The sequence below is a fragment of the Heterodontus francisci genome, chromosome 24 (genome assembly GCF_036365525.1).
Source record: "Heterodontus francisci isolate sHetFra1 chromosome 24, sHetFra1.hap1, whole genome shotgun sequence".
Classification (NCBI taxonomy): Eukaryota; Metazoa; Chordata; class Chondrichthyes; order Heterodontiformes; family Heterodontidae; genus Heterodontus; species Heterodontus francisci.
Window position 1 is genome coordinate 32,327,777 of NC_090394.1, and position 15,317 is coordinate 32,343,093.

Genomic DNA, 15,317 nt, shown 5'->3' on the forward strand with positions numbered 1-15,317 from the left:
TTTTCCAGTATCTTGGCCAAAATTTAACCTTCAACCAACACCACTGAAACATATTAACTGGTTAATCATGTTACTGTCTTCGGGACCATGCTGTCCCAATTTTTGTTAAAATACCTAGTGTACATTCACACAATACAGGCAGATGCACTTCAAGAATATTTATTTAAACATCTACCACCATTCAGTATCCAAGGGAGCAATACACAGAAAAATCAAAAAACACTCAAGCTCTGCTTTTCATCTTACCATATTACCAACAAATGTGCAAAAAATGCACATTCATATACCATGGGAATGCATGTATTTGAGATCATATGCCAAACAACTGTGTCTATTACTCATTTTTTATTTACTGATCAGCAATGCAACTAGCCACATCTGGAGATTTAATTAGCCACATGCGGGTATTGGGTAACGTATTGGGCAGCAGTGTTCTAACTGCAGCCAAACTAATTTGTATGTATAAAAAAAGCTCATTGTAATTGACACAGTGTGTTCCACAACATAAACTTAATTTAATCTTCTAACTCTAGCGATGAGGTGTTAATCAGGTAACAACTGCTGTCTGCTGTTCTGGAAAATATTCATGTCAAGTTGAAATTAATTGCCCTCCCCTAATGTCATCACTGTTTTGTATCACGTCTGTGATAGTACTTTGTATATTCTCCAGATGTAAAGTTAAAAGGGTTTGGGGGGCGGTGGGGGGGGGAGAAATTTCATTCCAGGGCATTGTCCCGTCTCATCGTACAAATAGTGCACATGTATGGTTTCAAAAATTGAGCAGTTGGCTATAGCCTTAAACCTAGTAATAAAACATTTTTTGTGGGCTCATTCTATCCTCACAGAGGATGTGGGTTTGTCTGTCTCCTGTTTGAAATACAGGAAAAAGGTATCTATTTTAGAATCGACTTCGGGTTTGTCCCAAGTTCCACTGCATTTTTGGCCTCCACTGTGGCTTCGATGAATCTGAACCTTTTCATGGGATTAATATTGGACAATACACTTATAATAAAAGTTAAGTTTAAACTATGAATATTGGACGATTTTGACATTAGATCAAACATGGTTACTGTCTGTCTTAACATTTTAAATTTAAATGCCTAAGAATATGTGTAATGCCAAAAAATGCCAAATGTGTTAAATAAATTATGTAATGTCATGAGGCAGTGCTCAGTCAATGAGCATTGCCAGATTTTTTTTTCTGAACACTGGATGAGTTTGACCATTATCTCACCAACTGAAAAATGATAGGACTCTCAAATTGCACCAAGATCTGATGGGATAGATCTAATATCAGACAGATGACTTTACGGTAAAAGAGAAAAAGAAATTTGCTAAGATTTTGGAGGATTTTGATCATATTCACAGATAATTTGAAATATTAACAGAAAATGTTGGAAAGACTCAGCAGGCCTGGCAGCATCTACGGAGAGAGAAACGGAGTTAACTTTTCAGGTCAATGTTCCTTCCAGTCTGACGAAGGGTCATTAAACTGAAGGGGCACTAACCTGAAACGTTAACCCTGTTTCTCTCCCACAGATGCTGCTTGACCTGCTGAGTATTTCCACCATTTTCTGTGTTTATTTCAGATTTCCAGCATCTGGAGAACTTTGCTCTTTCAACAATAACTTGAATTGGGTGATCTTTATAACCCACTCTGAGTGCTCTGTATAAAAATACAATATTGTGCACTTGCAGGCTTTATAATTGTAATTTTTTTCTACAGTATAATAGATGAAAAAATGGGAATATTAAAGATTATGTGGGAGAAAGCAGGCAAATGCGATTAGACGCGATAGTTCGTAGAGGAGTAGCATTGGCACAGACTTGATTAGTCTAGTAATCTATTTCTGTGCTATGTCTATCTGTGATTCTACGAAGGTATAATAATGAACAAAGAACAGTACAGCACAGGAGCAGGTCATTCGGCCCTCCAAGCCTTCGCCGATCTTGATGCCTGCCTAAACTAAAACCTTCTGCACTTCCGGGGACCGTATCCTTCTATTCCCATCCTATTCATGTATTTGTCAAGATGCCTCTTAAATGTCGCTATTGTACCTGCTTCCACCACCTCCTCCGGCAGCAGGTTCCATGTACTCACCACCCTCTGTGTAAAGAACTTGCCTCGCACATCCCCTCTAAATTTTGCCCCTCGCACCTTAAACCTATGTCCCCTAGCAACTGACTCTTCCACCCTGGGAAAAAGCTTCTGACTATCCACTCTGTCCATGCCGCTCATAACTTTGTAAACCTTTATCATGTCGCACCTCCACCTCCGTCGTTCCAGTGAAAACAATCCGAGTTTATCTAACCTCTCCTCATAGCTAATACCCTCCAGACCAGGCAACATCCTGGTAAACCTCTTCTATACCCTCTCCAAAGCCTCCACGTTCTTCTGGTAGTGTGGTGACCAGAATTGCACGCAATATTCTAAGTGTGGCCTAACTAAAGTTCTGTACAGCTGCAGCATGACTTGCCTATTTTTATACTCTCTGCCCCGACCGATGAAGGCAAGCATGCCGTATGCCTTCTTGACTACCTTATCCACCTGCGTTCCCACTTTCAGTGACCTGTGGACCAGATCCCTCTGCCTGTCAGTACTCCTAAGGGTTCTGCTATTTACTGTATACTTCCCACCTGCATTAGACCTTCCAAAATGCATTACCTCACATTTGTCCGGATTAAACTCCATCTGCCATTTCTCCGCCCAAGTGCATTTGGTTTGAAATATAGAGACATGTGTTTTAAATAGTTTGTGGTAGTTATGAAAGTATTATGAGCATTCCCACATTAGCTGACAAATGGAGAGTAAGCCTACAGAATTAATAAGAGACAGGATTGTGTTTGCTTACTTAAACTGGCCCTTGTATTTGTTACATACAGCTTAAATTTTGCATAATAAATGGGGATTTATTATTTTAATTTGTGCTAAACTTTCCCGATATTGAGTAACTCTTGCATTTTTGTTGTCAGGGTCTCCACAAAAAACTCGACAGCTAAATCAAAAGTACGAGGCACATATTCAATAGTGGTCAGCCTGAGACAGATTGGAAAAAAAACTAGATTGATGCACTAGTGTTGATTGGCTGCCTGTCAACCATTTTAATTGAAGCAGAAGTTTTGATGACCATTTTGATTGTGACAGGGCAGGTCTATTTTCTTCAGAATATAACAAGGCCAGAAGAGACTATTCAGCCTATCCATGCTCTTAATCTCCAATTTTGCAGAATGATATGGCCCTGAAATTACATGTTGACATTGTGATAGGTTTAAAATAAATTGGTTGACACCTCTGCTGGAGGAGTGGCTGTTGGACAAACACATTAAGTTCTGTATAATGGTATCCCATACCATCAGGGTATGCGCGAGCCATTCCCTATCCAACCTTGGAGCAAATCAAGAAGCAGCATTAATATCCCTATGTGGCTTATTTTCTCATTAGCATGACATCAAAACATAGCTTATCATTAACAAAATATGTAGCCATTCTGAAGAACTTGATAATGATTTAAATGGAGTAATTAATTTATGTTTTACTTTGTGGCATTGTTGGTCTTTTGGATTGTCATTTTAAACATTGATCTGTGTAATATTAAAATACAAATGGTTTAAAGAAGGAAGGCATTAAAATGGTGGTGGTACCTTGATTTAAAAAAAAAAGTTCTGCTTGTTCCACAATTGTTCACATTATGTCGATTATTTATTCTCATTGCTTCTGAATTGTCAGCTTGGAAAATAGACGTGGACTGGTAGTGGAGCATGAACAATGTGATGAGCAAATTTTAAGCAAAATTTTTCTGTGCACTTAGGAGTCCAGGGAGTAGTTGAATCCTGTAATGAGTTTGGTGCTATATGTTTTGTGCTTGTATAAAGCCATGCACTAATATTAATGTATTGATATTTTCTGTTGGAATGCTGGACAATAAATTGTCATCTTTTTTCCACTGGCTTTTATTTACTATGTATATAATGCATTGTGTTTCAAGAGTGGTTTATGGACCCCCTGCTAAAACAATGAGACCTTACATCAGTACTAGATATTGCAGCGGTGTTATTTTAACTCTGCCTTAAACTGGCATGCACCTCTGATGTAGCTTTTGAGGATTTTGATAAATTGCATCATCGTTCCAGTGCTATAGGCACAAGGAGAATGTTGAATGGACAGATGCATGACCAAGACACAGTTATTTCACAAAGCAACTGACTCCTTGCACCTGGGGCATTCATGGATTGGGCATCCTGATATTAATCTTAAGTATATTTTTAGTAGTCCTATTCTCAGCAGTAATGCAGTACTTCAGGGTTCTTCCCCTTTCAAAGTGGGTTCCGTCAGTACCCACCCATTATGTTTTCTGTTCAAAGCAAAAGGGCAAAGAATTCACTGTGTGGAACATAACCCTCCCTCTGCTTATTGAAGCTTCAAAGGTTTGCTGCTGTGCAACTTCCTTAGTAACAACATCTGAGGTAAGTTTTTTTAAAAATTGTTCAATTATATAGTGACACCACTTGAAGGCAAAAAATGTTTCTTTGCTTCGAGGCTTGTTTGATACCTTATCTGAGATCATACTGATTCGAATCCATATGTAAAATTCTGATTGAGATGTCTGTACTATATGAGTGTTGAGCACAATTTACTCTAACGGTTATAATACAATGTTTTTTTTTCTTACCCTCCATCTCATCCCCAAATTGGAACACTCAGCCTCAATTTTAATCCAGGCTGGTCGGGTTAAATAATTGACCTGGTTCTCTGCATACTCCAGTTAAATTGGCACAATAACTGAAGGGGGTTTTCAAATTGTTTTTCAACATTTAACCATTTGCCCTCTTCAGGGTACTCTTTGTCAAAAACAGATTGACATTCAAAGCACTTATTAGCGGGGTAAGGGCAAAAGGTTAAAGCTATTTAGGTTGCCTCGTAATTATTACAGGCCTCGATGCCCTTGTTAAAAACAAAAAGTTGTTAAAATAATCACCCTGTGTGTTGGAATGGCTCACGGAAGGTCATTAAATAAACTATGCAAGTGGATTAAAAGGTGATTTTTCAGGAAATTTAAAAAAAAGTTTGCTTTATGTGAAGCATGTAACTAAAGACCATCATTAGACAAAGAAAAAATAATTTACATCTTTGACAGCTGTTTTTAGTTGGTGCCAAACCTAAATATTCTGCAACAGTCGTGGGGAGGAAATAAGCTGGAATGGTGGTAAATGAAACCACTTGTCTGGTTTCAGCATTCTCTTTGTTGTGGTAGCAGTTCTCCAAACTGGGTTCCTAAACTCTGTAATTACACTGTCCATATTGCTAGGAAGGAAAAAGAAATGCAGAGGAAGCTTTCTCCTCTAGGGTATTTGATTATAAAGACGGAAGGAAGGGTCTTTCTGGAGAACTCCAGGGCACTGGTAATTGGAGAAATATTACCTTGCAGTGTACATGCTGTTTTTATAAACAAGAGCCATAGTCAATTCATATAAACCTGCCAAAGTGAAGTAATTACAGGGTATTTTCACAAGTTTAGCAGTGTGGAGGTCTGAAGAGTTGGTCTATGACTTGGTAAAACTGAGAACCAAATAATTTCAAGAACTAATAAAAATTGCAACGCGGATGTTATTGGTAATTTATAATATCCACCAGGGTTAGCTGAAATTAAATCTTGAGTCGAATGATGCATGCAGAAGCTGGTTGTTTTTGTTTTGGTCTATGTTTTGGTTGTGATATACTCTGGAGGAACCAGCCTTAGTTAGTTGGAAATAGTTTTAACCTTTTATATGATTGTACCTTTCTCAACAGCGAGATTTTTGACATTGAGGCTTTGGATATTTGAAGGGATGGCATTGGTTTTAAAATAAAATGTAATTTATTTTAGTTTGTTGTTGGGACTGTATTTGCTGTCATTTATCTGAAGGGTTCTTTAATTTATTTAAAAGTAGTTCCACTGGTAGATCTAAACCGTGTTGTTCTGTTTCTCTTCAGATCAGCCAGAATAGCAGATCTGGCCACGAGCCTATCGTTTCTGTCATTGCAGTATGTGCTGCCTAGGGAACAGAGAAGTAATGTGGAGTTGAGGTCTGCATAGTCTGGCCGAATTCTGAATGCTGGTCCTGACAGGACAGTAACATTGCCAGCAACTTTGGAACTAATAACTTTTTAAAATCAAGGTTTAACCAATAACAAAAAGAACAAAATTAAATTGTTGACTCCAGAACAGAAATATGCAATAATTTTAGGTAAACACACCATTAAATAATATGCAGCAAAAAAAAAACTGTAGCCAGGACTAAATAGGAACAGGAGCAGATTGGGCTGTAATTAGTAGTGGTCTAAAATGTAGAGCGGGTGATGAATGATTAAAAATCCACCATGTAGGGAGTGCACAATTTAAAAAAAAAAAATTAGTTTGTTCCATTATGGTTTGGTGACTTGATCAATTGAGTAGCTGAGCCATACAGATCAGGAAAATGCGAGAACAATGGCCATATAACCGCAGTATTGCAGGGTGTATGGCACTAATAGAACCACATCCCAGCAAGGAACTGACACCTTCAGGAGAGAAAGGGTGAAGAAAAGGAGGGAATGAAACAGATGACCATCTTTTTGGTCAGAGAATTACATGTCAAATGGGTTAACTGCCAATTTAAGAATATTGTCCAATTTCAATTGGTTGTTCTTGTATCTATATCCTTACTCCCATCAATTTCAATGGAAGTTAAGAGACCAGCAGATCACACTTTAGGGAGTAGTCAATGAGAGAAGCACATTATGATCAGCTGGACAGGAGTAGAGAAGCATCTTTAACATAATTGGCTGTAAATGATTTCTGAATGATCTTGCAGTAGTGGTGGTTTAGATTTCTACTCTTACCGTTACTGCTGTTAAGTGTTGGATTTTTTTGGGTGGCAGGATGGTTTGTGCCAGTGCAAAGTGGTAGGGATCCATATTGCTGGATCCCCATTTGAATCACACATGGCTTTATCTTCCTGCCCAGTCTGTAATGCCCTTGCATGTTCTGTCGGAGCTTCATTTTAAAATGGAAATGGTATTTAAAACTGGCATGCGCTGCTCTGAATTTCTTGTGAAGAATTTGCTATATATGCCCAGCTAGTCAGTTTTTTTAAAAAGGCAATAAAATACTTAAAACCATATCGCTGAAACTTCAAAATTGCTGCAACCTAATTTCTTAATGTGTATTAATTTGCATGTTCCTCTATTTGAATTATTTTTTTGGAGATGTGGAAGAGTATGAAAAATTGTTTGTGGGACAGATTTTCTTGCACCAGAGGCTGCCTGCTCTTACTCACATTTATGTGCATAGACCCAGACTTACCTACCTAGAAATAATTTCACCAGGGAGTTGGTGACTGACTTCTGCTGGAATTTAACCTGGAGTAAGTGTCAACAAAGCTTTGACTTTGGCTATGATGGTGACCGCTGTTATTCCTCTGGCTGTTCCAAGCCACCTTAGGGAAGATATGCAACAGGGGTAATGGGCAAACAAGACTGTGCATAATGGGTAGGGCCCTACCAAATTCACAGTCAAATTTTACAAATTGCACAGTCATGGCATTTTAAGAATCATGAATTTCAAGATTTCACATATTTAAGTTGTACATTTTTTCATGGTGTTGCAACAAACCATGAAAGTGATCTATTTAAAACAAAAAAAAGACAGGGAGGCTTCTGGTTTAAAATGGCATTTATTGTAAACTCAAAGACTATTGTAAAAAGCTGACTATAAAACAGGTCACGTTCTTTACTCGCTGGCTTCCAAATTCTTTCACTCAATGTGCTGCAGTAATAGTTGTGGCCATTTTTGATTTGCTCATTCTGGCATTCTCACTTGTCTGCTAATATTTGAGACTGCTTCTCTCAACTGCACTGGAAGCCTTCCCTCATCTACCAATCAGCGAGTTGAGCCTTGTGTCAATCAATAGAACACGCGAAGTTCATAAAATGGCCGATTTCACGGAGGACCCAAAATTTTGTGATGCATTTTTCACAGCGAATTTGGTAGGGCCCGAATAATATATTGTGGATAGCAGAGTCTTGGGTGCACTGAGCCCTCAAATTTATGAATACAAACCTTGAATGAAGGATTCAGCAGCTGGGCTGAGATAGGGCCAAAGAGTGCTCAAGTTAGAGGTGGGAGTAGTCAATTTTATAATGGAGAGGCTGGCAGGTGGTGGGGTGGGGAGCAGTGGTGTGAACCACACGTGTGGATTAATCAGGATGCCAAAGTCATGAACTATCTGGTTCAGCATGAGACAGTGGTTAGGGAAGGGGATGAATTCAGTGACTGACAAACTATTATAACTGCCCTCTGATTAGCCTGAGAGGTATATTAAGTAGCTATAATCACCTGGATTTGCTGGCTGATGGAGAGTGAACAGAATATGTTCACCTGACCAGCATCCATTTCCCAGGCAAACATTATCACATCTTTATCGATTGCCTTTTTGTCTTCTGAAAGTACTCATCTGCATTCTCAGTTATATATTTGAAACATGCAGCTTCATGTCTACACCAGCTTAGAGCAGATGCAAAATTTTCTGTTATATGTGCTTTTCTTTTAATCTCAGGACCCAACTCTGTTACTGTTTTGGCATAGGTGGTGTCTTGGTTTTTGTCAGTTACTTTCCCCCCATCAACAAGCTATACAGTTGGAAAATTTTCCTAATTATCCTTTGTGTAGTAGTTTGCATTTGGTTGATTAGATCTGTTGATCAAAGTGGCAGTGTTGGAGGTGGGAGCGATAGAGAAATTGTCATTGCTTCATGATGCGTCATAATATGACAAAGTTTAAATAGTTGCTTTGCATTGTAAATTATCTCCTGTATCATTCAACAAAAATAGTCAACTATATTTCCTTAAGTATACTGAGAGGTAATGAAACCTAATCTAGGGGCTGAATTTTACCGGCTCCTCGACACCATGGGTCGCTGCATGGGGGCCGTTAAAATACTGCAGGGAGAGGCCCGCCTTGACCTGCAACATCGAGAAGGGCCCACTGCATATTACCAGCGGCGGCGGGACCTCGGTGCGGCCCCCCCTCCTCATGGTGGAGGCACAACAATTAGCATATGCTAAATGGTACTTACCTTTGCTGATTATGCAGCCCCACTCCCCCCCGCCTCTCCATTGACACTTGCTGATTTTTCGATGAACGGGCAGCCGTCATGTGCCGTCCGGTTCACGATTGGAAAAGCCGGCGGGTCCACAGAGGCAGAAGGTTTCTCAGCAGAAGGTAAGTTTCTTTTCAGGGGTCTTACTCAGCGTACTGGTAGGGAGGAGGGAGGGGGGATACACAGGGGTCCCACTCTGCATACTGGAAGGGAGGAGGGAGGGGGAGGATACACAGGGGTCCCACTCTGCATACTGGAAGGGAGGAGGGAGGGGGAGGATACACAGGGGTCCCACTCTGCATACTGGAAGGGAGGAGGGAGGGGGAGGATACACAGGGGTCCCACTCTGCATACTGGAAGGGAGGAGGGAGGGGGAGGATACACAGGGGTCTCGCTCTGCATACTGGAAGGGAGGAGGGAGGGGGAGGATACACAGGGGTCCCACTCTGCATACTGGAAGGGAGGGGGAGGATACACAGGGGTCCCACTCTGCATACTGGAAGGGAGGGGGAGGATACACAGGGGTCCCACTCTGCATACTGGAAGGGAGGGGGAGGATACACAGGGGTCTCACTCTGCATACCGGCAGGGAGGAGGGAGGGGGGGTTACACAGGGGTCTCACTCTGTATACCGGAAGGCAGGATTGAGGGGGGCATTACAGGGGTCTCACTCTGCATACTGGAAGGGAGGGGGGGTTACACAGGGGTCCCACTCTGCATACCAGGAGGGAGGGGGGATTCACAGGGGTCTCATTCTGCATTCTTAAAGCGAGAGGGTCTGGGATTACTGGTGGGAAAGCTCTGCTGGCATGAAGGGAGGTACTGTGCACCATCACCGTTAACAGTGTACGCTCTGTGTTTGTGAGGGGACGATGGTACACTAGGCACCCTGTGTGAGGGGAGGGTATCAGAAAGAGCAGGAACATTAAGGTTGTCTGGATGGTGGGGGCAATCGATTCCGCTGGTAGGACCTTGGTGTGGTCATGCTGTGCCACTCAGTGTTGGCCAAGATGGGCAGTGCCATGGCACGCCACATTGTTGATCCAGTAGGGCAGCTGATGTACCTGTCAACACCAATCCCTGCCCGGTTAAGAACCTTCGAATACATGAAGAGTTCCACTTTATTTATCACATGGAAGTAGGTATGGCTCATCCTATATTGTGTGATCCTCTGCTCGTGAGGATCGGTATGTGCCAGAGGCAATATCAACAGGCAGGTGCGATCCACTTAGAGGCTCCCGGTCGTGAGCAGCAGCCTCCAAAAAGAGTTCGCCATTATGTTTGCCGTGCAGCTACAGGCCCCACATGACATGCCATCGGATTTCAGAGCACCAGTATCAGAGGCGATTGCGCATGTCGAGAAGGTGGTGACACGTCTCTGTGCCCCGCTTAAGGATGACCTGCAGCCCATGGGCTCCGGTGGACATCCCATGTCTTTGTTCCTCATAGTGGCAGCGGTTCTCAAGTCTGATGCCTCTGCACCTTTTTAGGGGCCCACCAGAGACCTTTGTGGGGTCACACAGTCAGCAGTGCCCTGCACTGGAGGGCCAGTGAGTATGTTCAGGGCGGAATCTCACAGCCAGGCTCTGAGGGCCAGTGGTTCTGGCACCATTGCCAGAGAACCATAGGTTGTAATGTTCATAGACTGCACTCATGTGGCCATCAGGCCTCCCACCAGGCTCCCACCTGCAAATGTCACCATTAAAAGAGCCCTCTCAATCTAGGTGAAGCTGGTATGTGATCACCGCAGATGCTTGCAGCGAATGTGTGACCACTTCTCAGGCAGCTGCCATGACACCAGGGTCTTGCGCCAGCCCTGGCTGCGACTGCTGTTCACTGAACTGGCTCAGATGGAGGGGTGGCGATAAAACCTTTGCAGACATGGCTCCCGACACCAGTGAGAGACCCCACCACTGCTGCACAGGAGAGGTACAACGCCAGCCACTGAGCTACATGAGCCACCATTGAGCAGGAGATCGGCATGCTGAAAGAACACCTCCAATGCCTGTATGGATAGGGTGATGCCGTGTGCTACAGGCCGAAAAGGCCAGCTCCTTTCTTTGCTGCTCTGCACAACTATGCACCCAATAAGGGCCAGGCCTAGCATGATGCGGAGAGATGTCAACAGGATTTTTCCTTGGACTATGAGGACGCTGAGGATATACAACATGAAAGAAGCATGGGAGGGCAGATGACACCCAGGCTCTGCACGCAGGGCTAGCAGTGAGCTGGAGATGTACAGAAGTGACTTATCAGACAAAGGCTGTCTGCTCCATAGGAACCGACATGAGCTCTGCAAGCCATACATCCCCCTCGCTCACCTGCTGTGCACCAGTCCACATCTGCAGCATCCCCGTGTAAACCATTAGAGGCAGCAGCTGACTGAGCCAAAGTCCATGTCACTGCATCCGTGGAGATGCTCATGAGTAATGGTGGCATGGCAATGATATTGCATACGTTGGGTCTCCTAACATTGACGCTACATGCTGGCACACATCATTCACACAGAGAAAAGGACACACATGTTGGTGAGGAACGTTTATTGAAAGACGTATTTACATTGCTGTGACATCCGTGCATTCCCATTTGTGTCCGTGTGTTCTCTATGAACCTCTAATACCTTTTATGGTCTATTTAAGTCTCACGTCCTGGAATGTGCAAATTACCATATTAACCCAGGTGTGGCATGCCTACAAAAAGGAATGTTACACTTGTAGTGGGAGAAGAGGATCGCAACTTCACAGCGCACTGGGACACAGCAGGGTAAGTATGTGGCAGCAAAGGGGAAAGTATTGGGGTCACTCAGCAGCTCAGGCAGCATCTGTGGAGAGAGAGGCAGAGTTAACGTTCAAGTCTGCGGACTTGGACAAGTTAGCTCTGCTTCTCTCTCCACTGATGCTGACTGATTTGCTGAATTTCTGCAGGACTTTCTTCTTTGCTGCCAGATTGACTGCGACCCCACTTTTTAGTAGTCAGGTAAGTATTTCTTTGACAGCTGTCAGGAAACTGGTTCTATGATGCTTAAAATAGGGCCCCAGCACCTGCACAACTGTCAAAAACTTTCGCTGTGCCGAATGTCCCCCCTCTCTCCACGTATTATGAGGGGGGGGGAAGGGGTGACGCACGGCCTCTATGGAAATGAGCCCCCGCAATTAATATCGCGGGGGTTTGGCGGCGGCCGGCGAATGTGGGCGTGCCTTCGAGTTCAAAGGGCTCCACCGCGCAATAAAATCCCGCCCTAGATGTGTAAAGAATTGGAGATTTGTCTTGTTTCAAATTGTAACACTATTGATTTTTTAATATTTGTTTGGAGGATTGGTAGTATTGCGACATGCAATTCTCCCTTATGTTCTGAAAGCTGTCATATTTTACTTTGGGGGACAGTATACATTGGCTAATGTCATTTCACAGGGGCTTACTTGATTCTGACAAGCTGGTCAATTCACTGGGGGAAATGTTATTTACCAATTATTTCAGAGATGCTGTTCTACAGGAATATCTGCCAAGTAGTTTCTCTGCCTTTTGAACATTGCTTATAATTGGAAAGTTTACATTTGTGCACCCAGTTAGGACTTAAAAAGGAAAAAGGAGGTATAACGTTTTCAGTAGCCAAGTTTCTTAAGCACATCTCTGCTTTGTGAGGCAGCTAATGAGCTGGAACATCTGGAACATTATGTACATATTAAATTTCATGTGTACTTAATCTCATAGGCACCTTATCTAAATGAAGAGTGTGACTTCCAAGATCATCAGCTTTTGAGACATTTACTATTTTGAAACATGGACTTTAAAGTTTTCTAATCTAATGTTTTCTCTTGTTTCACGTCACACATTTGGTTCATGGTTGTAGTCTGAGACATACGATCTGTACAGTGGTAGAGATGGAAAGCATGCACTCAAATCATAACCTACACGATTTCCAAAATTGAACTCATCAGTAAAATAGTTTGTGGTTCACTGTGTGACTGCTGCTATCTCCTGTAACTTTGTGCATAAGTTCATTTTTTGGTTCATAGGAAGCATGGGCTAGCTGTGCATATGGACTTTTGCACTGGGAGTGAAAGTATCTAGAGCATTTCCAAATTGTACATATGAACGTACAAATTAGGAGCAGGAGTAGGCTATTCGGCCCCTTGAGCCTGCTCCGCCATTTGATAAGATCATGGCTGATCTGATTACAGCCTCAACTTTACTTTCCTGTCTACCTGCTATAACATTTGACTCCCTTGTCAATCAAGAATCTATCTAACTCAGCCTTAAAAATATTCAACGACCCTGTCTCCACTGCTCTCTGGGGAAGAGAATTCCACAGACTAAACAACCCTCAGAGAAAAAAATTCTCCTCGTCTCCGTCTTAAATGGGAGACCCCTAATTTTTGAACTGTGTCCTCTGGTTCTAGTCTCTCCCATAAGGAGAAACATCCTGTCAGCATTCACCCTGTCAAGAACCCTCAGGATCTTGTATGTTTCAATAAGGCCACCTCTCATTCTTGTAAACTCCAATGAGTATGAGCCCAACCTGCTCAACCTTTGCTCATAAGATAACCCCTTCATGCCAGGAATTAGTCGAGTGAACCTTCTCTGAACTGCTAATGCAATTATATCCTTTCTTAAGGAAAGAGACCAAAACTGACCTGATGTGGTCTCATCAATGCCCTGTACACTGTAGCAAAACTTCCCTACTTCTATATTCCATTCCCCTTGCAATAAATAATAACATTCCATTTGCCTTCCTCGTTACTTGCTGTACCTGCAGTCTAACTTTTTGTGAATCATGTTCCAGGACGCCTAGAGATCCCTCTATACTGCAGAGTTTTGCAATCTCTCTCCATTTAAATAATATACTGCTTTTCAATTCTTCCTGCCAAAGCGACACAGTCCTTATGACTTAAGAACTTGTAAAGCTGATTTATTTAATTATTTCTGCTCCCTAACCTTTTATTTGGCTAGTCTGCTGTGTTTTTTTTTTATTTTGAGAGTGGTAATAATTCAGCATTCTCTTAAACTTATGTTAGAATGTACAGGTTGATGTTTACACTGTTGAATTTATTCTTAATGCCTAGTGTACAAAATACCACATGGCAGTAATTGAGTGACAAAATTATGGATGTGCTGAACACATGTTCCTGCATTTCTTTACTCCAGATGTCATTGCAGCTTTTAATGTACAAGTTTCCTCTTGTAGTCATACAACTTCCTTGGCTCAGAAGGTGGGCTAGAATTTGCATCATGACTTTTGCTCGTGCTGCTTTACAATTGCCCACAAAGATGTAAAGTGGTTACTGGCAGGACAGTTGAAGCCCTCTAATGGCAAATAATAACTTTAAATTCAGTTCTTAATGCATCAGAAAATTTATGTTGTGCCTTTTGATGATTTTGTTACCAATACTATTGTCTGTTTTTGTTTTCCAGGTACTCCTTTGGTAAGTGGATGAAATTTCAGACATTTTGAAGATCATACGGTACTGATGTAGAAAGAATATGATTTTATTTTACAATTTTTAACGAATTCTTCATAAAGATCATAAAATGTATAAATTGCTATAATGGGAAATGATGGAATAGTCCATATTGCCTGTCAGTAGTATCTATCTATGGCTGTTCAGTGAATGTAAAAGCCCTGCAATTAATGTGACTCATTCACAAACGGCACTTGGCAAAACATTTGTTAATTCATTTTGTGTGTCAGGTCTTGGATGCTGAAAGGAACCTTGATAATTAAGCGATGATTTACACTTTTCAGTTACGTTCTAACTGTTGTATATTATCTGTGTTAAAGGCTGTTGAAATGATGATGCATGTCCAAAGAATGAATTACATTACGTGATACACTGGTAAAGAGCATTATCTGCCTTCCCTGGTTTTTGTGACGCCTATCCCTTTAGGGGCTGAGTGCCCTGCTATGAAATGCTATTTGTTTACCTGCATTATTTATTATTAGGGATCAAAGATCTTCTTTAGTTTCTTATGGACATTTTTGTATACTGGAAATGGAGAAGGGAGACTCTCCAAATAAAACAGCAATGCTCTTAACATATTTTTATTTGGGAGGCAGTTCAAATAATAGAAGTTATGCAAGTTGATTCAGGACCATTGAGTATGAACATTTTATTTGATCAGATGGATGTGTGACACATGGAGAAATCCATCAGCATGTCGCAACATCTCCAAACCAAATTACTGGGAAATCCACATGGTAA

General features: G+C 41.8%; 1 protein-coding gene across 4 annotated transcripts in view; it reads left to right on the plus strand.

Moving 5' to 3' along the window:
* The window catches only part of lmf1 (lipase maturation factor 1), a 704,612-nt gene that overhangs the window by 64,118 nt on the left and 625,177 nt on the right, over nt 1-15,317 (plus strand). For all 4 annotated transcript variants that reach the window (XM_068055858.1, XM_068055859.1, XM_068055860.1 and 1 more), the window contains one exon: nt 14,530-14,540. In XM_068055858.1, the coding sequence (XP_067911959.1) occupies nt 14,530-14,540 (11 nt within the window). The remainder of the gene's footprint in view (nt 1-14,529; nt 14,541-15,317) is intronic.